Raw genomic sequence first — 26,841 nt, forward strand, 5'->3', positions numbered from 1 at the left:
TCAGATGTTTTGAGATTTTTGGCCCCCGCAACGCTTCGGTAGTGCCGAGTAAAACATCAAACATGACAATGGGCTCTTCCAGAAAATGTCCGTACATGGGGTTGGAGGATATAGTGTCCAGGGAGTAAACTTGCTCTGTTTGAGGGTAATTTTAATTGTCCATGGGGTCAACTGATGCTTGTCAGGGGGGTTAGACTTGCTGCTCGGGGGGTCAAAAGTCACAATGTTCGGGGGATAAATTTCTAAAAAATGTTATATCCTCCACCCTCCATATTCAATTTTTTTCTGGAAGAGCCCAATGTCCCGGGGGATAATAAGGTTGGAGAAGGTTGAGCATGTATAGAGATCAAATTATAGTGAAAAGTGACCCTAAAAAGAGACATTTTCTTGAGAACTTTTTACAATTTTCCCTTAAAAACTAAATATTTTCCTAAAGATTGTAAATCTTCCGACCGTTAGGTGAAAAACCCGACCCTTATCGTCCGCCGCACATACCCATTTTTGCCTAGGTACCCCCCCTCCACCCTGGGGAAATATGAATTACATTACAGTAACTATTTTATCATATTTGAGTCAAGAAAATACAATTTTAAATCATCATACATTGAAAATGGGTTCTCTTACATAGATTTAACGTCAAATTCTATTTTTCCTAGTTTTAAGTCAGATAATTTACTTCAGTATCTGAATATTTGGAAAATAGTACGATAAAAAGCTATGGAGGATTTGCTCATGACCATGTAAAGAATATACAGGTCATAGACCTAGCTAGATCTGATTAACCCTTTAAATTTGAAGAAAATAACTACTTCTTCGACTTTGGTAGCATTTTTAGCAAAATTGTTAAAAGGGGGATAGATCTTGAAAATTTGAGGAACAGGCTAGGAAACTGCTAAGGGAAAATACTTCAAATTTACATAACCCTATCCATACTAGGGGGCCATCCATATAGTACGTACGCAGTAAAGGGGGGAGAGGGGGGTTTAGCAAAAGCGTACATCTATTGTTTAAATGATATCATTTCTATTGTTCTCTGCGTAAAAGGGGGGAGGGGGTATCAAATTTTTTGAAAATTTTTGCGTACGTACTATATGGACGGCCCTAGGCTCACGGTGAGTAAAATTTTACGTGTCACATTTTTATTTTATTTTGAAACTAAATAAAAGTTAGGAATTTACAGAAAATTAATTTCATGCCAAAATTATTTCAGGAACTATTACCATTAGTTTCACCCCCAACAGAAACAGCTCCTCCCCTAGTACGAATAGGGTTAAGCTTCAAATCAGTAAAGTTTAGCATTTTTGGTATTTTTTTAGAAAAATAGGGTGAACGTTTTTTAGCTAACAAACCTAGCCAAATCTAGATCTATTAACGAAATGTTTGAATTTTGGTTAAAAAATCCAGGAAATCAGAAACTTAAAGGGGGCTGGACAACATAATGTTTTTCAAAATCTCAAGGTAACAGCTAAGAAGATTTATAATATTTGCGTTCGAAGAAAAAACTGTGTAGTACTTTTTCAGGATTTATTTTAAAAAAAGAAAGCAATCTATTCATAAACATAAATTATACTAAAACACGTCAAAATCATGAATAATAAATGGTGATCCTCTTAAGAGAATACACGTTTTTTTTTATAAGGAACACGTTTATAAGGAACTCGAGGCTGAAAATGGTCCAAAAAATAAGGAATTGTTAAGGAACTGCTCAGGCTGAGAAGAAGTTATACTTATAAAGAAGTTAAATATTTTGCGAATCCAAACTTAGCAGCTATGTAAATAAGGAACTCGATAAGGAACTTTGAGGCTGAAATTCTCTGTAAAAATAAGGAACTCCAGGCTCAGAGCAAAGTTAAGGTTCCTTATAAAAAAACGTGTACCGTCCTAAAAGGAAAAAAATAATCATTTAGCTTGGAAAAAAAACATTATGTTACAAGTGAAAGAAAATGGGGAAAATAATATTTTTTCGTTTTTGTGTGGTTTCTCTTTCTTGAGAAGCTTCCTACTTACTGTCTTACCTTCTTGCGAAAAGAAAACAGCCAAAGAAGAAACGGAAAACTAAAACATTTCCATGAATCAAGCTTTAAAAATCAAAATCAAACCGAATGTAAAATTCAGTTCTTTCATTTTGGATGCCAAGCTTTGCTCTCCCAAAAATAAAAAACTTTGGTTTAAGGCAACACATATTTCAGTCATTCTGAGTCATTTAGAATTATTTTAATAAACAAGATTGGTCCATACAAGCTCACAGGTAAAAGCAAAATATTACACCCCTCAAGCATTGATTAGATAATCAATCGAGGTATGCTTCACAGTAAAAAGTAAATGAATCACACAAAATCACATGCCATAATTTAATCATACTCTATATATAAGTCAAACATAAAAAACAGTTTCCATCAAAACTTTTGATACCATAATTTTTATGTACAAAAGGTTCATTCCCATGACACTGCATTCATTCGAACGTGAAGCACGTCTTCCAAATGTTTTCTCAAATCATATTTCTCCCAATTATAAGCTTTTATGAAACGCTTAAGCTTCCAATAAAGTATACTTTTAGCAAAATAACAACTTTATCGCTCTTGTTTTGTAATGTTGTTAAAATCAGCTTACTTCAATTTGCACTTTAGCTCGGTAACTTGCTTCTCAAGTACAGAATTTCGCGCCTTAAGTCGGATATTTTCAATCTTGATTTGAGAATATTCTTGTTTCATGAGCTCATAGCTGTTGAGAATTTCTAGCTCCTTCTTACGGCGCTCCTCTCGGGATTTTTTAGCAGCTTCATTATTTCTCTTTCGACGAGCCCAGTATTCACCATCCTTCAAATCATCTGGGACGAATGATCGGCACACTTTGTGTTGCAATGGCTTTGGGTTATACTTGTAGGTGCGTGGCTTTCTTCTTTTGATTACACGTGTGGCAGATCGCTTTGCTTGTGGCTCATCGTCTTCCAAACCAGACTCTTCATCTTCCTCAGATTCAATCTGTGGTGGAACAGGCTCCTTAATTACAACCTGAGATACAGGCTCTTTTGCTTCAAAGTCAATTGTGGACACTTCGTTCTTACTTCTCTTGTTATTACCTGATTTCGCATTGGATACGATAGATTTGAAAGCTGACAAATGATAGAGTGGATTTAATTGGGGCATCATTCTATGAGGCATAAACTCGTCAGCATAGAAAGCCTGTTTGATTTCTTCATTTTTTTTCTTCTCTTCTTTTTCTAAAGAAATTTCATCTGAAACTCCTTGATCAAAATCAATTCCTCTCATGGGCAAAAAATGACTGATCATCTCACTGTCTGACATATTTGCAAAGAGATCAGCAGTAAGGTCTTGTGATTGGTTTTTGTTAGGAAAAAGTTTATCATTTTTATCAGCCATTTTGCCAATTTGTGTTATGGTTTGCAACAAGCTGTTGTAGGTGACATTTTCATCAGAGTTTGCCTTCAATTGTTTTCGTGCATCAAGTTCATCAATAAGATCATCAAGGTCCAAGTACTCGTTATTACTTGTGTCTGTTGTCATTTTTACATTTGTTTGTTATTTATACCTGTAAATAAGGAAAAACAATCTATATAACTATATTACTTCTTTTAAACGCCCCCTCGAATAAACACCCCTCCTTTTAGGGAAGATTTTCGATAGACAACCCCTGAAATTCAATATGAAGGAAAACTACATTGTATCTTTTAATATTCAAACTGGTGGGGGTAAGAGGTTAGCAAGATAATGGGTATTTTTTAGCCGAGAATTAACCCTTAGAGAGTTTTTGCCACCCTTAGAGAGACTAGTTTAATGGGATAAACTTTCGCAGGGATTAAATTTCGCGGATTTCACGGCTTTGGGTGTCATCCGCGAAAATCCGCGACATTAAGTCCCAACGGAAATTTGGAAGGGCCTGATCCGCGAAATATTTCTAAACAAAGCTCAAAATATGTCAAATAGATACTTTTTGAATGGTTGCTTGCATCAAAGAGAAAAATAAATAATGTGTATTTCAACAAACCAACATGTATGATTTGACAGTGAAAGTCATTAATCGTGAAAATATTGACACCCAATAGGCCCAACCGCGAAATTAAATCCCCGCAAAAGTTTATCCCATTAAAGTATGTATTACACTCTTTTCTTGTAAGCATAACGTTTATAAGCATACTCAGGCTCAAACTCTGTAAAATATAAACATGATGCTAAGAATACCTCCAAGCTGAAATGCAAAAAAACTTGTGCAGCTTTTCTAAACGCTGACCTTTTCAGGGTTACTTTTAAAGTTGTTTTAGCTTTCTTAGACAAAAGCAAAGATTTTTGCCTGCGGCGCCAAATCACAAAAAAACTGTAAGTTTTTTAGCCAAATCAATGTTCCGACTTAAAAATTCGAAATTCCCAAATAAAATCAACAAAACAAAGTTTAGGCATATAAATAAGCATAACTTAAGGCTCAAAATAAGATTTTGAATACTGAGCCGCGACCTGATTTCCCCGTATGCTTAAAAAAGGATTTACCTTCAGCCAAAACTTTGCTCAGAACCTCAGGACCTGCAGGTCCTGACACTATCCCCGCATGCCGGACCCAAAAAATAGATATATATGTCTTTTGTTTTTATAAGAAGCCTTCACCACTTGCATAACGTAACTTGGCCTAATGTCGACACCTCTCCTCTAATTCCGACACCCTTTTTATCAGCTTGATAGAAAGGTTGAAACTGTTTTTCTTTGCTTAGCGGTCAGAGAGGAATAATCCTTTTTCAATCAGCGATTCAAGCTTTTATATTATTCCTGTCTCTAAAGAAGGGTGTCAGAATTAGAAGAGGGATGTCGATATTAGACTAACTTACGGTAGCCATCTCAAATGACTGACCAACCAAAGCAGCAAAATTTCAAAACAAATCTACGCAGCCCTGCTCGCAGCTCTACTTTACTATTTTGTTTTGATTTAACTTTGCCAGGTCATTCATTTGAGGGCTATGCAAGTTTCCCAACTTCACGGTTTCATGATAGCTTACAGGAGCAAAGTTTTTCAATGGCAGAATGCAATGCCAAAGATGAAAGAGCTAGAAACTTAAAAATATACCAGTACAGAGTGGATAAATAAAAAAATGCACTCGATTAACACCTTTAACATGGCTTGGCAGCAGGTTTTAGGTGCCCCCTAAGAATTCAGGTGACCCCTAAGATTTAGGTAACCCCTGGTTGCCAAATATTTTTGGTGACCCCTAAGCCAATGACAAGTCAATTTTTTTCGAAAATCCTTCTCAAACCATCAAACAAATAGTTAGTTTAGGTTATTGCTAAATAGAATGAATGCCCTAAGAAATTAGAGATAAGCTAAGTACTGAAGGTTTATGCCAGATTATCAAGGTTTTGTAAGTCAGAGTGCAGATCCTTTGCCAGACAGATTTTTATCTAAGTAAATACAACATGATTAAAGAATTTTTACAGATCAGTGCCGTAGGAAGAATTTTCATATTAGGGGGGCTAACATTTAGTGACACCGCAAGGGCCAACCACGGTTTGGCCCGAGGGGAAAAATTTTGAAAATTTGAGCTCTAGATTGCTTGAAAATGCACTCAAAGCAGACTTATAAGACTATTATGACAAATTTAAAAAGAAAAACTTTGCAAAATAACCATTTTGAAAAAATTATTGGGGTTATAGCCCCCCTTGCCCCCCCATGCTACGGTGCTGCATATAATACGGTATAATAGATACCAAATTGTCAGTTTTTGAGCATTGCTTAGATTAAAATATAATGGTATGGTCTGGTAGGCTGCTTATAATTCAATCATCAAACATAGAATCTAGCCCCCAGGTCCTTCTGAAAGAATTTAGGTGACCCCCTAACATGGTTAGTCCCCCCTAACCACAGGCTGAAATCAGGTACCAATCGCTGCTCGACCTTTGCCCCAAATTTGTTCCGTGGCGGTTATATACCTCTGGAAATTAGGAGTCGACACCCCTGGAACGTGAAATTTTGTGAAAAAGGGCCTGGAAAGTGACTATTGATGCCAGTTTGAGGAGAGAATCCCTTTAATAACCCCCTTGGAAAATCCGAAAATGATTAAAAGCTTCTTGGAAAATCAAGGCTCAGTCCCCTCTGGAAAAGTTCGTCAATACCCCTGTATGGTTTAAAAATGGAATAGCCCAATAGATAGAATGTGGATCAAAAGATTCATACCAGAAAAAGCGACATGCAAGGTTAGTGACCAAGATCAATTATGATTAAAAAAACTTATCAAGCACTAAGATCTTGATAAAAATGAAAATGATGAAAGGCTTTTCAGAGTACTCAATCTCAATACAATGTTCAATGATCTCCTTTCCAAAGTTGTAATGTTAAAAAATCATAACACAAGCAATGAAAGAATGTTTTTAAAATGAAAATAAATATGCGATTCCCACATAAAGCTCTGTCTATACTGAAAGAAACAATGAAGGCTATAACTTGTCAAAAATAGATATATAAAGACAAAAAAAAAAACAATTTGTGAAGCTCACTTTTGTAATTGGCCCATAACGGCAAAAATAATGCCTAAATATTTAGTGAAGACTCAATTTTCAAAGTTAGAAAATACATTGGCTATGTGTAGACAGGGCTGTAAATATTGATATCCCCTTTCTTCTCAGAAAAGTTTACAACATTGGTGATTCCTATTTCTGAAACGTGACTATGAAATATTCTTCAGTACCTGATATTTTCAGATAAAGAATAAAATAATCTGATCCAAATAATGCAAAAATGCAAAGAATTGAAATTTCAAAGCAAAAAAAATATAAATTTGGTCTGAAGAATATTTTTATTGAGGGGATTCCCTAAGAATGAACGCAATATGATATAACTTTACACATGGAAATTGCTGAAAACAAAACGGGAACTACACGTTTTTGCTCGTGTTTTTTTATAAGAACATAAACTGTATAAGGACTATAAGAAAAGGCTCTGATAGCTAAACCCGTAGCTAAATTTCAAGAACAAGTTAAGAAAGAATATTTAAAGACTTTTTGCAGGACTCTAACACCACCCGATTTCTTAGAAAAATGGACAGAAGTAGCACAGAAGTGCTCAAAAAATGGTGAAAACGTAAAAAAATGTAGTTTAAAGCTTGAAAAGCTTGAAAAGTTATAAGAATTTCAAAAATTTTGGGTGTTCTTATAAACAAGCGTGTATTAGAATCGGATTTAGAATAGAAAATCCTCGTACAAGTCACTAGTAGTAACTTTGGACTAAAGTTTTTGGAAATTGTGAGGCGAAACTTGCGACTGATCATCTGAAAGGATCAATTAAAAGCCGGTTGGTAGTACTAAAATTTAATAGAAATAAAAACTCAAATTTCAATAAATTTCTTAGACTATAAATTTCTAATTTTTTTTATCGCGAAGTTGAGACACAGATGGAAGAGGTTGGGAAATCAGAGCCAAAAAATATTCACAATATATTCAAAATAATGTCAAATTCATTTTGCTTTTTTATGGACAACTTTAATATCCAGGAGCCTTCTGTGTAAAAGAGAGAAATTCGAATGGTAAATTATCCGATGTATATACCCGGGGGGGGGGTACTAAGGTTGGTGAATGAGGGGTACACGTTTTATTTTTTATTAGAACCCAGTTTATAAGAACATTGAGGCTTAAATTCGTCGAAAAATTAAGAACATTGTAAGAACATGCCCAGCAGTGGCGTTGTGGGAAAATTTTTCTAGAGGGGCCAAAGTCAATTTTTTAGAAATGGCGCCCCCCACCCCCAATTTTCGAAAGTGGTGCCCTCACTCACCAGTTTCTAAACTTTTACTAAGTCATTTGCCTAGGCATAATGAGGGAGGAAATATTTAATGGAGAAGAGTAGATATATCTTTGATGAATGGAAAAAGGGAAAAACAGGCCCCACCATGGTTGGGGCCGACTAGAAAATTTTTAAAAATCGACTGCCAAGATACCCTAAATCACTAAATAAAAATAGACAAATTTGACACTTGCTAGAGTGAAAAGAAACTTAAAGAAACAATATGTAATGCGAGCGGAGCGAGCGGAAAAACTGATGGTTCATGATTTCAATATTGTTGTCAGCAAATTAGTCTTGGGGCGCAGTTAGATTTTCATTTAATAATTATGCTATATTGTACAAAAAAAACTTAATAAAAAAGTAAAATACCTAGATTGCAAAGAAGTTACCAATTAACTTTATTGCGAGCGAAGCGAGCGAAAAAAAATGCAAGTATGTCAAAATTATCTCAGTAAAATTGGTCCTGGGCGCAATTTAAGGCTTGATTGATTGATGATTTTTAAGATTGGGGCATTTAGAAAATCTCTTTTGGCGCCCCTTGCTCTTCGGCGCCCCTTCAAAAAAGCTACGCTGGGGGGGCCATGGCCCCCCTGGCCCCCCCTGCCACAACGCCACTGATGCCCAGCCTCAGTTTGGAAAAAAAATTACAAGAAACTACAATTTTTTCCTATTTTCAAGCAGTTTTAACCGAACTTAGCTTAGGGATGGATTTCTAAAATCGAGAGTCAAATATTGTCCCAATTTTACCAATTTTAAGTGCTCTTTTTTTTGCATGATATTGCCGATTTAGAGTAGTCTGAAAAATTAAGAACGCGTTTAAGAACATTTTATGCTGAAAATTGCTAAAAAAATAAGCACATCCAGGCTCAGCCAAATTTTAGGTGTTCTAATAAAAAAAAAAACGTGTATGTGCGGACGGGACCTCCGAAAACCGACCCTTAGAGAGACCAAATTTTAGTGAAAAAGTGACCCTTAGAGAGACTTTTTCGAAAAATTTTCTCTGATTTTCAAAAATTTCCTACCCTTAGTGAGACTTTTTTGTAATTTTTTCTCTCAAAATCAAATTATTTTTCTAAAAATCGTGATTTTTCCCACCCTTAGAGAGACTACTTTGAAATTTCCTGATTTTTGTAACCCTTAGAGAGACTTTGAAAGGTGAAAAACCCGACCCTTACCGTCCGCACATACCCAGCACCTATTTTTGCCTAAGTACCCCCCCCCCCCGGGTGTATATCATACATTTATGAAGCCCTTCCTTGTTCCTCACTGTCTAGACTGGAGTCGTTTATAATTCGTGTATCCGGGGGGGGGGGCTAGGGTTGCGAGCTGATGGGGGTTGCCACCCGACTTTCGACACTCAGACCCTTACCGGGACTAAAAAGGAGAAAACAAAAGAAAATTTTGTGATTATTCCGACCCTTAGCGGGACTTTGGAAATCCAAAAAGGTACCGTTAAGGGCAGCACAAACCGTACCCTTCATTTGTCTAAGTACCCCCCCCCCCGGTATAGTATATAGTATACGTACCCACTCAGGGGTATTTCAACCTCTGAATCAAAAAGTACGTTCGTCCATTTTCGCCTATTTTTAGACCACCTCCTCCCCTCTGTTCGTCGGCGTTCGTTTCGAAGTACCCCCCCGCCTCAGTACGTTCGTTTTTAATCTTAGATTTCTGGCCCCCTCTCCCTGTTCGTTTTCGTTCGCTTTTTGGCTGACCCCCTCCCCTCCCCCCCTCAGCGACGAACGTACTTTTTGAATGGCCCCTTAGAGTGCACTTTGGGAAACTTGTAAAAGACACGTACGGTAGGTCATTCACCTTGAATCACCCCCAGATCTATAGAGGTATGTGTATCATAGACTTAAAAACAGTCTTTATTTTTTCTTTACTAACTTTCATTTCCAAACTAATCGTTTCACTTCTAGACGTCCAGTTGAGAAAACGACTTATAAGGCGAGATCAAATTAATCTATTGTTCTACGCGTTGAGTTTCAAGCCCGAAGGGCTAAAGAGGCGAGACTCCTGAATGGGGAATGAAACCACTTATTTCCCATTCAGAACGCCCGCTAGTAGTTTTTACACAAAACGCCGGGTTAAAATTAAATTCTATCTCTAGATTTAGAAAATAAAGTAAGTCCTCCAAAACAAAGGAACCGCTACAATAAAGGTCATAATATATTGAGAATTTTGGTTATTTTAACGTTTTTCAAGATTTAAAGTTCCGGCGAGAAAGTCGATTTTGGGCTATCTCTTTGATTTAATGGAATATTTCAATTTGGGAGGGGTTGGCAGACTTCCAGGCTATATTCTGTAGTAGATAATAGACTAATAGTCTTATTGGACTATTTTTGAACTTTTGGATCCTCAGATCCGAAGGTCCTAAGTCTTGAGTCTCATGTTAAAACTCAGAGTTAAAACTCTACCCTTCCAACCTACTTTAGAGCACTTACAAATCGATTGTGGTTCAAAAACTTCCCGGTGTATTTCCCTTTTTTCTCAAATATTATGACCTTGATAGTAGATACAATCCACGGTTTGGATGGGAAGATAAGTAGTTTCAATTTCTCTTGCCTGAGAAGGCTTAAAGTTTCGCCTCTAGCCCTTCGAGCTTGAAACTCAATGGTTCTACGGGGCCACACAGACTCTGCACAGACTCTGTTTTCCTAAATTGAATAAAATCATAATATTGAATTTGCAAAGCTGGATAATAGACTTAATAAGCGTTGCAGCAGATATATCTTAAAACAAATTGCAAGGTGTAAATTTATCTCAGAATTTTAAGAATTTACAATATCACAATGGAAATGGCACGAAAGTCGCTCATCGATAAAGAAATGTCACAAATTTTTCAGATCTTGACCTTCCAACCCTAGATTTGAAGAAATCTATTTTCATTAACCGACCGACCTATATTTTTCTGAAGGTCTTCCCGTAAAACAATGAACTGAATTTGTCTCACCTAAACAAACCTACGTTTCTAATTTAAATATAAAATGTGCAGTACGAAAAGAAACGGGCACCAGTGTAGGATTCCCAAACCAAAGAGACAAGGTTCCAAGAGATAAAAAACTGGAATAAGTTGTTTGAATATTTGTCGTGGTGAGAAGCAACGAAATCTGGTCCCGTTCCCAGCATCAAAGACTCACGCACAATCAACTCGTGTTTGGACGGAAAAGTTGTCCATAGAAAACAAAGGAAATTTTGCAAGATAGTAACTGGTGATGGCAGAAAAATCACTTGTTTCGTATTAAAGAAACTGAAATCGCTACCTTCAGCGAAAACAGAGAAAGAGCATCGAAAGACATGTTTTCAATTTTCTGCAAATTCCGATTCTGCAGAATAAAAAGGGCGGGAAGAAAATACCAAAGATTGGAAAATTAAAGAAAGATCAAAGTCCATTTCAACACCGGTTCAGCCCTGTTCATAGAATGTCCCTATAATCGATGGTCTACGAAAAGGAACGGCTTTGTATTGCAAAAAGAAGTTAGAAAATCCAACCACGAGGTCCTTAAAAGTGACACCTGTCAGTCATTATGATATTGATGGTTTTCTCATTCTAAAAACGACAGTGAAACGTGAACACCTCTCAAGATTGTGGATCAATGCGTGTTACAAAGGCCCTTGCTGAAGACGAGAAAAAGACAGAAGAAACGAAAGATACACGCTTTTTTTATAAGAATGGTGTAAATCCATTTCACCATGAATATTCTTAACTTTTTTGGGAAAATCATCCTAAAATATTCTTACAGCATTCTTAGGTTAGAATCCTAATTCAGACTAGATTTAACATTTAGTACATACGTCTCAAGCATAAAATGGCACTTTTGTGAAAGAAGTGAGCCTTACTTGGGGGTAATTGACGACTTGTAATTGAAAATCCTCTAGAATGTAGAATGGCGTTCTTAGCATGAGTAGCCAAATTCTATGATGGTGATATTTTTAGCATTATTCTTATTTTTTTGGCTATTTTCATCATGGACATTCTTATAAAGTATATTCTTAAATAAAAAAGCGTGCAAACCAATAATGATTTTACCAGTTAGTAGTGTATACAGTGCGAAAAGCAATGACAAGTAAATAAACTTTCATTTGACACTTTTTTCGAATCAGATTTGACCCTTGTCCTCCTCTAATGAGAAAAGTTGGGACAAGGAAACAATGGCGAAACATATTTTCAACAGCTGTGCTTCGTAAACAATTTCGAAAAAATCAAAGAAACTTGTTATCTTAAGAAAAGTTTATATTTGATAGTTAACTATCTACCAGTGGATGCCCCTTAAAACCTACAAAAATAGAGGTACCCTCTATCTGAAAATTTAGTTTCAATTGAGGCTGGAACTTTTTGTGTTGAAAGTACGCTGTCTATGATTGTCTTCCTTAGCAGTGATGTAGAAGCCATTTTTCAGTTTTTCACGAGGAAGTGAAAAATGCCCTTTTAGTTATTTACCCCTTAAAACCTACAAAATGGTTTTTCTCGAATAACTTTTTATAAAATAGTCCTTTTGGTCTCAAATTTTGAATAGTGATTCATTGCAAAGTTACTAATGCTACAATTAGATCATTGTTACAATGAAAGTCATAATATTTGAGAAAAAAAGGAAATTCCCACGAAATCTTACAACCACAAACGATTTGGAAGCGCCCTGAAATTAAGTTGGACGGGTAAAATTTTAACTCTTGAATTTTAACGCTAAACTTATGACTTACGACCTTAAGATCTGAGAAACTAAAAGTCCAAGAAGGACCAAGAATGGTCCAATAGGGCTCAGAATATAGCCTGGAAAAAATAAACCCCTCCCGAATTGAAATATTCGAATAAATTTATCAATTTAGTCAGGCAGCTGAGGTCACATAAAAAAGTGCAGTAGCTACAAAGTTTGCTCGCAAACTTTAAACAGTTGTTTTCAATAGATATGACCTTTCTGTGAGATATCATACATATCCACTTAAAAGTCTTCTATATCGATTTTTAAGAGCTTTCGAATGGCGGTCTTAGATTTCAATTTTGATAAGTTTGAATTTTTCATTTTTTTTTTATCATTTTCTTGCAAAATATTCAAATATGGTTACTGACCATTTTCTTAATCTACGTTAAAAAACGCTTCGATCGGTATATAATATGTCTATGTTGGTTTTCAAAAATTTTTCAGTTAGCCTATGGACACACATGACGTCATCAGGTCCAAAAATATTACCGGACACGTCCGGTAAATAATTTCAACAACTCCGGTTGATGGTTTCTAGATATTTAGGTTGTATATTTTCAATTAAAAGTGTTTTGGGATGGTTCGCGCCCCGTCCAATTTTTTTGTGACCTCAGCTTCCTGTCTAAAAGCATAACAGAGAATCTGCTGCTGCACTTTTTCAAACAACTTTAAGTAGACACAAAGTAAAAGGGAAAAGAAGGCTCCCTGGAAAGAGATAAAGCCACAAAATAATATTACTATTAAATACTTAAAACAACAATCTTTCCCTATCATAAGTAGGCTGCTGGCATCCACTAACGGATTCGTGCTCCTTATAGAGGCTGCTTAATAAGCTATATTTCCTTTGTCCAGAGATTTGCCGCCTTTAGACCAAATCATAGATTGGAAAATATATTTGGATTTCGAAAAAAAAGTAGGCGGAAGGAAGTTTGCTTGTTTTTCTTCCTTCTTTCTTGTTTAATGTGGAGATTTTGTGAAAGATGAGAAATTAGATTTATTGAATTTAAGTGCCCTGATGTATCTTCTGTGTACACCAACAAAATTCTGCTTCATAAAACTACATTTTGATGCTTGAATTTGGACTTGTATGAGTGTATATTTTTTTACCACACTGGATTCGTTGATCACTTTGGCTCCAGATAATTGTTTTGTCAGTTCTACAGGTGTTGTAGATTATTTCAATGTATTGAATGTATTCTAGTTATGTATATACAGTACATTTTGGGGGTCATACTGAATATTTCTGACATTAGTTCTTTATGATTCTACAAAAGGGAGTGTTGTTGTTCCTTCAACAAGGGCCTTTAAATGTTAAAACAAACAAAGAACTTTTCTTCAGCTTTGGCATTTTACTTTTTAATACTGTGTGGCCTTTGTATCTTTTCAGGTACTTAGCTTCAATTCTTTGAAAAGATTGGAGTGTTTCTGGTTGTTTTCTTTCACTTTCGTTAAATAATTTCAACAACTCCGGTTGATGGTTTCTAGATATTTAGGTTGTATATTTTCAATTAAAAGTGTTTTGGGATGGTTCGCGCCCCGTCCAATTTTTTTGTGACCTCAGCTTCCTGTCTAAAAGCATAACAGAGAATCTGCTGCTGCACTTTTTCAAACAACTTTAAGTAGACACAAAGTAAAAGGGAAAAGAAGGCTCCCTGGAAAGAGATAAAGCCACAAAATAATATTACTATTAAATACTTAAAACAACAATCTTTCCCTATCATAAGTAGGCTGCTGGCATCCACTAACGGATTCGTGCTCCTTATAGAGGCTGCTTAATAAGCTATATTTCCTTTGTCCAGAGATTTGCCGCCTTTAGACCAAATCATAGATTGGAAAATATATTTGGATTTCGAAAAAAAAGTAGGCGGAAGGAAGTTTGCTTGTTTTTCTTCCTTCTTTCTTGTTTAATGTGGAGATTTTGTGAAAGATGAGAAATTAGATTTATTGAATTTAAGTGCCCTGATGTATCTTCTGTGTACACCAACAAAATTCTGCTTCATAAAACTACATTTTGATGCTTGAATTTGGACTTGTATGAGTGTATATTTTTTTACCACACTGGATTCGTTGATCACTTTGGCTCCAGATAATTGTTTTGTCAGTTCTACAGGTGTTGTAGATTATTTCAATGTATTGAATGTATTCTAGTTATGTATATACAGTACATTTTGGGGGTCATACTGAATATTTCTGACATTAGTTCTTTATGATTCTACAAAAGGGAGTGTTGTTGTTCCTTCAACAAGGGCCTTTAAATGTTAAAACAAACAAAGAACTTTTCTTCAGCTTTGGCATTTTACTTTTTAATACTGTGTGGCCTTTGTATCTTTTCAGGTACTTAGCTTCAATTCTTTGAAAAGATTGGAGTGTTTCTGGTTGTTTTCTTTCACTTTCGTGTTCATATTTGTATTTTTTTTAGCTTCGACCGAAGAGCTGATAGAAAAGTTTTGATAAATTTACAGACCAGATATCTTATAAAAGCAAAAGTCAAAAATAAATCTACAGACTGTACATAATGCGCGCATCAGATTGTTTTTTATCTTTTTTCTGTTTTGTTTTTCTGGTCTGGGATTCGAATTTCGAATGTAAACATTCCATTGAAAACGTTCGAAACGATCGTTTTTGCGTACACATCAATGTCAATCAAATTATTAACTCGCTAAGATTTCCTTTGCGAACCGGAAAGCGGTTGGTAGATCATTAAGCAGACCTATACTACCTGGGGTTTTGTAAGCTTCTAAAATAACCACGTACTTTTGCAAATTAATCATCATAAGCACTCGCCAGCTAAAATAGGTTGTTCGCCGAAATTCGGCGAAAAGCGGCATATTCTGGGAAAAAGGATCTACTGAGTATTAACCTTTCAAAGCCGCTAACTTTTTTGAAAAAGGCCAAAAAGTTCATCATTTTTTTGTGGAAATTTATTCTTTCAAAGGTAATTTCTCGACCAGGACAAACGATTCAGGTATCAACTTTGGTATCGTTGGAAAGCTCTCTCTCTCAGCTACAAAAAATAGCAGATTTTTTTTCTCTGAATCTCAAGTGGTCAGGAGTTATGACCAAAAGACTGTGTATCGGTAAAATGACCTTTTCAAAACGTATATATACCTTTTTTCGCCTCCTAAGGGTTAAGCAGCCTCTATAAGAAACTTTTTTCGCTAGAGGATGAGCAAAAGCCTATAGTGGGGGGGGGGGGCTGTAGTGAAGGCTATAGTGTGTTTTGTTGGTATAACTTTTTGTAAAATTGGCTCAAAAACATTTAAAAAAGGAGCCAAAACATGCTTAGAAAGTGACCCTCAATCATGGACCCCAATGTCGTAGTAGCTTTGATGGCTGCCATTATATCTTAAAATTATACTTCATCGCAGAGGTTTCCGTACGGGAAAATTTTTATCAAACAGGTAATGCTCACAGAGTGTACTACGCTACGATAATCGTGGTGGGATTTATCTGGTATTGCGAATCATGCGAGGATATGTAAAGAGGGACTGAAATGGGATGATGTAACGCTCCTTAAAAAAGAGGAAAATAAATTTGATAGGAAGGTGCGAGAAGCAATGGAGATCCAGTTCCGTAAGACGGTGCCACATAGTGAACATGATCTAAATCTAGACGATGGTCAGTATGTGACGTCTAGGTTCTTGAAACCAATGCTCTCGCATATCAGGTTGAGGTCATTGCATTGATCTCAATTGAACGTTTGTAAACCTGATGAAGACCTCGTCGAAAAATATTATTCAAAATAAAAATGTGTATGAAAAATGACTATTTGAAGGTACATAAATGATTCAAACATTCTCATCTGAAGTATGAACTAATTATTATTCAAGAATTTATTTGAGTAAGTTCAAATAATAGATTCTGGCTGAAAGTATTGTCTTTAATTTCCCTAGGTAACAGGTACTCGAGACACTAAGCAAAATTTTCCACGAAATCATAGATGTTCTGTTTTAATGTTTCAGCAATAAATTGACCAGCTCCCCCGTCTTGAAGCGATTTACCAAAAGAGAGAGCCCAATGCATCTCCTTGTTATAAACGTTCAATGCTACAAAAATACCACTACAATTTTGTAAGGTGAAAAAATGCTTCTTTAGGATGACGTCATTTTTGTTGTTATGGAAACGAACGATTGCGTCATTGTTACCAAGGTTACTAAAGACACAGGGTGGAGGAAGGGCGTTAAAAGTATCCAGTGTCAAATTTCTCTTTTGAAGTAAATGAAAACAACAATCGAAAAGGGATTTTTCTTGGATGGGTTGGTTGTGTTCTTGTATTCCCATTTTGACTTGTTCCGCCATTTTGAAGAAAGCGTTTTCGTCATTCAAGTTGATGGCTAGCATTTTATGTTGACCCATTTTATGATAGTCTCCAAGTGGCATGCGTTGAGGGTCGGATAAATCCACCTGGAATTTCCTGACGTCGATTGGGTAAAGGAGGATATCAGAGCCAAGTGACAGGTTAAACTTTTTCCGTGCTTGATCTAAAGCGTGATGGACTAGCACCATTAACACGCTATGCACGCTCACGCTTCGTGATTTTGCGATTTGAACCACTTTGACGTTAGTCTCACCATCAACGATAAAGGATTGATAAAAATTTTGTAGTGGCCATCTGCATTCTTCCTCTAAAGTGGCATCTTTGGAAGATTTGAAGACTTTATCGATTCCATCATTAAGAGATTGTTTCCATACGAATCCATTAGTGACCGTTCGAAACAAGAAAGGGACCGATCGCTCACTGACCGCCATCTTATCCTCACTAAAATTATAAATGGCTTTTTCCATTGGTTTGCCGAAATAAATGCGATTCGATTGGTCAAGAGATTTGTCATTCAATAATGGCATAATTTGATTGAAGATTAGATTGGACCCAGACTTCCCATCAATGATAATATGCGAAGAAACCCAAATCATAATGTAAGTGAACCGATTCCGACCATCTGTTGTAGAGTTGATGTTGTTGTTTTCAACGCGCAACCATTTCACATACCATAACGGGCCGTTCTGGAAATCGATTTTCTTTTCCAAGACGCGTGGTAACAACTCAGTCCATTCTTCGTCCTCCTCCAATAGGATCTCATCCACATGTGCCCAATCACTCATCAATCTTTCTTCGTTGATGGGCGTAAACAATGCAACGCCATCGCTATCAACGTTGACGCATGCGCGCATCAAAAAGTTCCGTTTGCTACACTCTTCGAACGCAGCCTTGACTCGATCAACCAATATCTCATTCTTTGACTCGATCACATTGATGTTAGCGTATACAGCAAGTGGTCCGACCAATTGGTTCAGCGAGAGAAACAAATTCTCTTGATGTCCTAACAAGCGACTTTTGGTAGTGCATTCAACTGATGACGTCATTCCCAACTAAGTGAAAAAGAACGAAATTGAAGAAAGTGGCGTCGTTTCAAAACCAAGTTTCTCAGACAGAATCTAACACAAACAAATCAAGCACATTTAAAACGTACTTACAAAAGGTCTAAAGAAACAATTTATAATTTCGTTCAAATTTGATATTAAAAGATTTGGTTTAATCTTATGAAATGTGAGTAATTTGCATGTCAGGAAATTGTGTGTATTTAAATTTCTTGGTGGGATTCCTTGATGCGAATCTTGTTTGGAAGCATTTAATTGCACAGTTGTGTCAGTGGGTTACTAATATTTAATTATAGCAACACAATCATAGAGCTCTACAAATACCTTGAATTGGTTAAAATATTGTAGTGATGGCTTGTACGAGCTTTTAAAGTCCATAAAATCCCAAATGCTTAGATATAACGGGTTCGCCAAAAAATAGTATATACAGGTTTGGCAAGATAATGCGAGCTTACATAAAGGTTTAAGAAGAATCAACAAAAAACTTAAATCATACAAAATCTTGACAAAACTGTAATTTTTTTTGGCGCACCGAGTAATATTTCTGAATTATAGCACACTTTCTCACTCACCTGATTCATAGACAGACACTTGCATAAAAAAAAATCATTTATGATATTCTCGCTTTATCTTTGAAATGTAGGAAAAGAAATCCTTTTATCTTTCAATGAGATTATTTTGGTTTCTGGTTAGTGAATTAAGGTTTTTCATCAGATTTTGTATCTGTAGACTTAATGATAATTACATTTGCATGGCTGGAACCCCCCCCCCCCTGGCCGCAGGGGGGGGGGCTAAAAGGTCGAGCAGCGATTGGTACCTGATTTTAGCCTGTGGCTAGGGGGGACTAACCATGTTAGGGGTCACCTAAATTTTTTCAGATGGACCTGGGGGCTACATTCTATGTTTGGTGATTGAATTATAAGCAGCCTACCAGACCATAGGTTGGCATTTCTCAACTTATATTTTAATCTAAGCAATGCTCAAAAACTGACAATTTGGTATCTAATATATTATCTGCAGTGCCGTAGCATGGGGGGGGGGCAAGGGGGACTATAACCCCAATAATTTTTTCAAAAATGGTTATTTTGCAAAGTTTTTCTTTTTGAATTTGTCATAATTGTCTTATAAGTGCATGCTTTGAGTGCATTTTCAAGCAATCTAGAGCTCAAATTTTCAAAATTTATCACTAAACTTCAGCCCCCTAATATGAAAATGCTTCCTACGGCACTGATCTGTAAAAATTCTTTAATCATGTTGCATTTACTTAGATAAAAAATCTGTCGGCAAGGGATCTGCACCCTGACTTGATAATCTGGCAGTAACCTTCAGTACTTAACTTATCTCTAATTTCTTAGGGCATTTATTCTATTTAGCAATAAGCTAAACTAACTGTTGTATTTGTTTGATAGTTTGAGAAGGATTTTCGAAAGATTTTGACGTGTCATTGGCTTAGGGGTCACCAAAAATATTTGGCAACCAGGGGTTACCTAAATCTTAGGGGTCACCTGAATTCTTAGGGGGCACCTAAAACCTGCTGCCAAGCCATGATTTGATGATTCGATAATGGCGGCAATCGAAAAAAATGTTCTCAAAGCCTACAGTATTCGCTTTACTTTAGGTGCACGGTGTACACTAACTTAACTTTGCTTGCCATTTTCGACAAATTTTTTACACTTAAAAAACTTTATACCATTGAAAAGATCATTTAGAGCGCTTTCATTCTTGAGGAAAAATGAAGAAGAAAGAAATGAATTGTTTTCTTTGATGTTAAAAACTTCATTCTTTCTTAGTACAGAGGTCCACCATTTCATTATTTTCCCATACAGATTCTACATCGGCAGTGATAGGCCCGATTAAAAAGGGATTATCGACTGCAACAAACTACCTAGAGTCAGTAACGTCCGTAATGGACAAGAACTTCTTCTATTTACCTAAATCGCAAATAAAATCTTTAGACGTAAAAAATCATTTCAAAAACATGATAAAAGAATAAAAAACGACTTGACCGAAACTTACCCGAGGCAGCGATGTTCGACTTCTTGATACTACTATCGTATCTTCATTTGGAAAATTGAAATTTCTGAGCTCTATTAGTCATGAAAATATTGCCACCTTCTTTAAACACATTTTCCATAAAAGCTCCCGATGGTGGAGGTGTAAAATGTCTTATTTCAACAACTCGTAGCATTCGAACACCCTCCTGAGCAGACATTATTCGCGATGAGATGTAGAAGAATGAAAGCTGGTGAAAATACGTTGCCATCGAGAAATGAAATGAATTTTTCCCCCATTTAAAGATTAGCAGTGAACGGCAAACGCGTTAAGTTCAATTGAAACACAACTTTAATAATTTTCACACATCCTTTAGAACCTTTAGAACGGAGTATAAAAAGAAAGGTGGTTCAAAGTGTTTGAATACTCTAATATTTGAAGAGAACTTGTTTCGCTTTCAATATCAAATTAACGAAAATGTGTCAAAAAATTGAAAAGAGCCAAAAAGAACACACGGTTGTTTTAATTAACTCTTTAGCTTAAAACTTATATTGGCGATAATTGTGACGAATTTCTTTTAATTTTGGGGAACGGCATGGTCTATATACCGGTTCTTTTTCCCCTAGCAGCGAGCGTTTATGAAAGGGGGCATCAGACGATTTTTTGGATAGTTCACAATAAATTTAGTCTAAGCAAAAACTTAACTTGTGGTAACAATTTTTTTTAATTTTGACGAGAACAATTTTAGATGAATTTGGCAAAAAAAACACTAAGATTAGTTTTCGGCAGAATAATAATAGCTGTGTTCACTATTCAGTATTCGCCAAACCGAACCTGGATGAAAGGCCATGAAAGAGAGGGGCGAAAGAGAAGAAAATGGCACTTTTGAGTAAGTTGACTTTCAGCCGAGATGTACTAAATTAAAAAAAAACAAAACATAATGTATGCCTATAATATCTATCAATATATCTATTAAATTTAGAAAATTTACAAAAATTCAAAATTTTTACTAAAAACTGTCCAAATTTACTTTGCTATTGTTTTTTTTTGGACTCAAGTTTAAGTATATTCATTGGAAAGTCGTACATCGAAACGCAAATTGAATTATCCTTCAACTTCAGTGGTTTGAACGCCTGTCAGTTCATTGATTTTGACGAACAAGTAGGGAAGTTTTGGTCGGTTCTTGACATACGAAAGGAAGGTCAACCACACAAAGGTGGAAGTTGACACCATCAGGACACGGTATTGCGGTGGCACCAGCGCAAAGTTTAAGGCTTGTATACCCGGCCAAAAGCAACAGGCCGTTGCGTACGTCGGTAAGAATTTACTGCGAAGTTCCGTTTTCGTTTCCTCAATATTTTTTCCTTCAATAGCGCTGATAAAAACGTAAAAGATGGCTAGACTTGGTATGGTGACTACCACTTGGTCGATCAATAATTTCAAAGCAATGGTGCGAGGGTTTTTACCGGGTAGTTTACGATCAAGCATACCGTAGTAGTAATAATAGAACGGCCCATAGTAACAGACACCGATGCTCATCATGTTACGTAATCGAATCCAATTGAAAGTTTCACCTTTATTCTCGATCAACTGGCAACTTATATCAGCTGCTGTGATCAAACTTGTAACTGTGACAACACTTTTTAATAACGGACGTCTGGCCAGCACTCCACGTAAAGTTGATAAAACCATTTTTGCACGCACTGAAATATATCCTTCTCTCTTCTAAGAAAGTTTTTACTTTCTGTGATGGAAACAAAAAGTAGCAACAGAAAAAATCTTTACACGAAGGTATTGTACAACACCACAACACAACTTCCTTAGATTCTTAGAATAGCTTCATACACAAACCAACCAACAAAATTATTTTTCTTGATGCTATATACTTCTACTCAAACTTTTTCATGACATTACTACTACAGTGTCAAAAAAATAACAATGTTGGGGTAGTATTGCGAGCGACCTGAAATTCGATAATTTTGTAATGTTTTCTTTACCTTTCTGTTATTATATGAGATATCACTGTATTTGTTTTTGACGAAATATGACTCAAGTGACGATAATTATTGACATAACAATTTTTAAGATCGGTAGCAGTCATATTTCAAACGGGGCAGTGGTTGGCTGAACGATCGGGAGACAATAAAACGGACACGAAGTTGAATCGCTTGACTTTGACGGACAACGGTCAACGTCTTTCAAACATCATATGCAAGTGTGACGGATATATTGGGGTCACTGCCGTTGTTGCGTAGTACATCTTGAATTAGAGGGCATCACATAGCAAAGGTGATAAAGTCATTAAATATGTCAGAGGCCCTGTACAAAAGGTTGGCAAGCAGTTTGAGCATGAGAGGTACTTTACGGTCAAAATAAACCCGTGCTTAACCTCGCTATTAAGAAATATAGACGTCACAATCAAGACAAAGACAAAACAACAAAGACAAAGTGATAAAAAATTGCGAGGTTGGATAGAAACAGGCAACAAGTAGACGATCCTACCTATATCATAACAAGATCTTTAAAAGAGAATGATTTAGGAGGCGGGATGAATTTGAAAACTAAGTTTAGCCCTTGGCGGAGTAAGCAGTGGCGGAGGTGTTTACAATTTGTTCCAAACTCTACCGCCATTATTTTTTCCCGTAAGCCGCCGTGATGGATTGGAAGTATTTTCACAAATGTAACAGGCAGAATAAAATGACGCAATACAAAATTAACTGAATCTAATTGCGGCGAGTGACGAAAAACACTCGAAAAGGAATAAAATTCTCAGTCTTGTTAAAAACATCGACCTCTAACGGATGGACGGATAACTCGTTGTTTCAAAAACAAAGCGAGGCTTTATCCTTTGTGCAGGGAGCGCGTTGCCGCCAAAAATTTGAATTTTGGAGATTTTCAACATGGCGACGAAAGGTTAGAGGTCGATGTTAAAAATAAACAGGTCCCTTTTAAGCATTTTTTTCTGCGTTTGCTATCCTTCTAACGGACGACAAAAATCGTCTAGGAAACAAGTGTCTTAGCCTATACTAGACCATCCATTCTACTTTGCGGTCTAAAATTAAAATTTCAAACAGCAACACCAAATTTTGACTCCTTTTTTGACAATACTCAAAATCTGATTGTCCCAGCGGAAAGAGCATGAAATTCTGATGAAAATTGAAGTATAAACATGCCTGAGGTATAAAACATGCCTTGATAATTGTTCTTAAGCGTATTAACGCAAATTACTGCAGATAAAAAACCAGCTTAGTATAAAAGGTGGTTGGATTTCCGGGGTTGGGGGTAAGGGGGTACCTAGACAAGTGAAGGGTACGGGTACAGGTATGTGCCCTGCCGCCCATTACGGTTCCTTTTTGGGACCTGCCAGTTCTACCATGAAAATCACATGCCGAAATCATTCCGACCTGTGACATCCAATCCCAATTTCAGTCACTAAGGATAGGAAAATGTCAACTTTTTGTCCCCAGAAAGATCGAATATTTGGTCAAATTGGTCCCAAAGGATAGTAAAATTCACAAATTTTTCCTTTTTCATCCTTTTTAGTCCCGCTAAACGGTCCGAGGGTCGAAAGTATATTACCCCCGGGTGGGGTTCAACTTTTTCAAAGCCAAAATGAAGTTAAATGTTTTAAAAGTTGTCGCATTGAAGCGATCAAAAGATATAAATGAAATATATAATCGATAAATTTGAAGTTGTTCTATCCTGGTAGAGGTAGAGCTAGGTAATAATTTTAAGACAAAGACATTAGAGTGGCAGGAGTTGATCGGTTTATCAATTACAAACTGTAAAATGTGAAAAGTGTTTCAAAGGACTTACATGATGGCGACTTACTACAACAGTGAACAAGAAAATCTCGGTGGCCTACTGACTTTAGCCAGAACATCCTTCAGCACTTGCATTTTTAAAAATATGAGTGTTCTACATGTGTTCTATTGGTCACTGAAACAACAAACATTCGAAACATCTCTCCTAAAGAATTGGCCAATTATTCTGCCCACACAACTACTCCATCCATTTGATAAAGTTCATTACTTATGTTGCAGTTTTCATGTCTTTGTAAAATTTTGTAAACATTCGAAAGTGTGATTCGAACTTTCAAACGTTCGAATTCAGATTTCATCATTAAAATATTCGAAATTCAGAGGGTGCGAGAAAGAAAGCTGTTCTTAGAAGAGATCAGCCTATAGGTGCTGCAGTGGAGTCTTCATTACTCGAAAAGTTCGAAATTTCGGCTTATATTACACCCCTGTCTCAAGGTAAACGACCTACTGTACCGTGCACTGTAAAAGGGTCGAAATGAGCAAAGATGAGAAAAGGATAATCTGACCATATTTTAGTACGGGGCCTGAAATTCCCGAGTTTTTTTTTCCAAGTTTTTTTTGTCATAATTTCAGTTTCACAAAAATGATAACTCGAGTTTTTTTTAGCTTTTAACTTTTCAAGTTATTTGGTCTATTTTAACTCGTTTTTTTCACGTGCCTTTAACTTTTCGAGTTATTTGGAATTTTTTAACTCGGTTTTTTTTCGTGCCTTTAACTTTTCGAGTTATTTGTTGATATATTTAACAAATTATAACGTCACATGCTAAATAACTCCGAAAAAAACTCCGGAATTCCAGGCCCATGTTTTGCCTAAAAAGGGTAAGAAATTTTCAAGAAAATGCACCGTAAGGGCCGATTTTTCACCCAAATTTACTCAAATTTGGCAAATTTTTCTCTGCACTGTAAGGGTCCGATTTCAAAGGCCTAATTTTGGGCCACACGTACGGTTGTTTTTGAATCGAGTGCCCCCGGGCCCTGTCAAAATCCTAATGGGGATAGAAAATATATTGTTCTATTGTCCCAAGCTTAAAACATCCAGTGGGGATGGTTTTGGAATGCAGTTCTTAGATTAAATTTCGAATGGCGATGAAATCAAAGCTAATTTCCCAGTGGGGCTGAAATTTTAGGGTATTTTTCCCACTGGGGACGAAGGCATTGTTAACTTTGGAGGGGAGGACTTGGGCAAAATGGGTGTCGGCCGGGTATGTGCGAGTCATTCCCTTTTTTAAACCCTCGAAAGTCTCTCAAAGGGTGTAAAAACAATAAATTAGCTATTGATTCTCTGAAAGGGTCCCGAAATTACGAAATATATCAAAAATCGACTTATCATCAAGTGTCATAAAATCTGGTATAATTTTGAGCTAAAAATTGGAAAAATAGTTTCTCAAATGGTCGCAAAAACGTCAAAATTTAGCCTCTCAAAAGACCGATTTTTCGAAGTTTGGCTTGGATATACCCTTCAACTCGCAAACCTAGTACCCACCACCCCAGGGAAAGGATCAGGAAATTTATGAATAGACAAACAAACAAACAGATAGAACCCAAAGCCCTGGCAAAGGAAACACATTATCCGAGAAAAAATTAAATACATCATATAATATAATCATATTTTCTCTAAAAGGTTCTCGCTAAGCAGCATTCAGACACCTATGATTACAACATTTAAGTGTTCACTGGAAAAAATTTGGAAAAGAAAAATTTTCTATTTAAAAGATATTAACCTTAACTTTCATACAGAACATACTTCTATTTTAGCGCTCAACATGAGACCATAACGATCTATTTATATCGTATTTTCGTATTTTCAAAAAAATAATTGAAATTAAAATTTTATGAAAGCTTGAGATTAAAAAACACAAAAACTTTTCTTATTAATTATCACAAATTGGAAAATGTCATGATAATCAAGATCCCTTTAGTTTTTGAAAAAGTAAGAAAGAACGTTTTCATTTTTTTGTCACGAGATTAGATCAGCTTATGTACAATGTTTTATTGTTGCATATGAAGCATCTATCTTCAACATATCTGTTCCAGAGGCGTGCTCCAGTTGGAAATTACCTAAAGCACGCTATATATTTTTCTAATAAAAAACGTGTATAGGTGGAAAGATGATTAATTCAAAAGCAATTAAGGTATTTTTTGTCAAAAAAATTTTTTTCAGTCAAAGTGGAAGAAAAGTTACTGGATTTCATTTTGGTAAAATCGCGATTTTATAATCTTTTTTTGATCCAGAGTTATAACCATTTAAATTTCAAAACAAAGTTCTTCTTATGATGGATTATTTACTCAAATAATTGTCTCTTTCGGAAACAACAAAGACAAAAGAGAGAATTCAGCTGATGTCCCGGGGGGGGGGTACTTAGGCAAAAATAGGTGCTGGGTATGTGCGGACGGTAAGGGTCGGGTTTTTCACCTTTCAAAGTCTCTCTAAGAATAACAAAAATCAGGAAATTTCAAAGTAGTCTCTCTAAGGGTGGGAAAAATCACGATTTTTAGAAAAAAATTTTGATTTTGAGAGAAAAAATTACAAAAAAGTCTCACTAAGGGTAGGAAATTTTTGAAAATCAGAAAATTTTTCGAAAAAGTCTCTCTAAGGGTCACTTTTTCACTAAAATTTGGTCTCTCTGAGGGTCGGTTTTCGGAGGTCCCGTCCGCACATACCCCTCATTCACCAACCCTAGTACCCCCCCCCCGGGGCTGATGTTTGGAATAAAGAAAAATTTTCTATTTTAAAAAGAGATTAAACTTAACTTTCATCCAGAACATACTTCTATTTTAGCGCTCAACATGAGACCATAACAACTATTTATATCGTATTTTCGTATTTTCAAAAAAATAATTGAAATTAAAATTTTATGAAAGCTTGAGATTAAAAAAAAACAAAAACTTTTCTTATTAATTATCACAAATGGGAAAATGATAATCAAGATCCCTTTAGTTTTTGAAAAAGTAAGAAAGAACGTTTTCATTTTTTTGTCACGAGATTAGATCAGCTTATGTACAATGTTTTATTGTTGCATATGAAGCATCTATCTTCAACATATCTGTTCCAGAGGCGTGCTCCAGTTGGAAATTACCTAAAGCACGCTATATATTTTTCTAATATATTTTTATTTAAAAAAAGCGTGTAGAGGTGGAAAGATGATTAATTCAAAAGCAATGAAATC

At 36.0% G+C, this 26,841-nt stretch overlaps 3 protein-coding genes across 4 annotated transcripts; all 3 read right to left on the reverse strand.

Annotated features, from left to right (window-relative positions):
• Window positions 1-1,510: 1,510 nt before the first annotated feature.
• LOC136798272 (uncharacterized) lies at window positions 1,511-3,577 on the reverse strand. The gene has a single exon (XM_067054853.1). The coding sequence runs from the start codon at window positions 3,525-3,527 to the stop codon at window positions 2,610-2,612; it is 918 nt and encodes a 305-aa protein (XP_066910954.1). The 5' UTR covers window positions 3,528-3,577; the 3' UTR covers window positions 1,511-2,609.
• Window positions 3,578-16,283: 12,706 nt separating this feature from the next.
• On the reverse strand, window positions 16,284-19,962 carry LOC136798273 (uncharacterized). 2 transcript variants are annotated; one of them, XM_067054855.1, is made up of 2 exons: window positions 19,878-19,962; window positions 16,284-17,852 (listed from the first exon to the last, which is right to left on the reverse strand). In XM_067054855.1, exon 2 carries the CDS (start codon window positions 17,844-17,846, stop codon window positions 16,395-16,397), a length of 1,452 nt encoding a protein of 483 aa, XP_066910956.1. In that variant the 5' UTR covers window positions 17,847-17,852; window positions 19,878-19,962; the 3' UTR covers window positions 16,284-16,394. The 2 variants fall into 2 exon arrangements, with proteins under 2 accessions (XP_066910956.1, XP_066910955.1); XM_067054854.1 differs by lacking the exon at window positions 19,878-19,962 and adding an exon at window positions 18,434-18,469.
• A 995-nt stretch (window positions 19,963-20,957) lies between these two features.
• On the reverse strand, window positions 20,958-21,545 carry LOC136798254 (mpv17-like protein 2). The gene has a single exon (XM_067054833.1). The coding sequence runs from the start codon at window positions 21,543-21,545 to the stop codon at window positions 20,958-20,960; it is 588 nt and encodes a 195-aa protein (XP_066910934.1).
• Between the last annotated feature and the right edge of the window lie 5,296 nt (window positions 21,546-26,841).

Source organism: Clytia hemisphaerica, unplaced genomic scaffold, assembly GCF_902728285.1.
Source record: "Clytia hemisphaerica strain Z4C2 unplaced genomic scaffold, Clytia hemisphaerica genome assembly, whole genome shotgun sequence".
NCBI lineage: Eukaryota > Metazoa > Cnidaria > Hydrozoa > Leptothecata > Clytiidae > Clytia > Clytia hemisphaerica.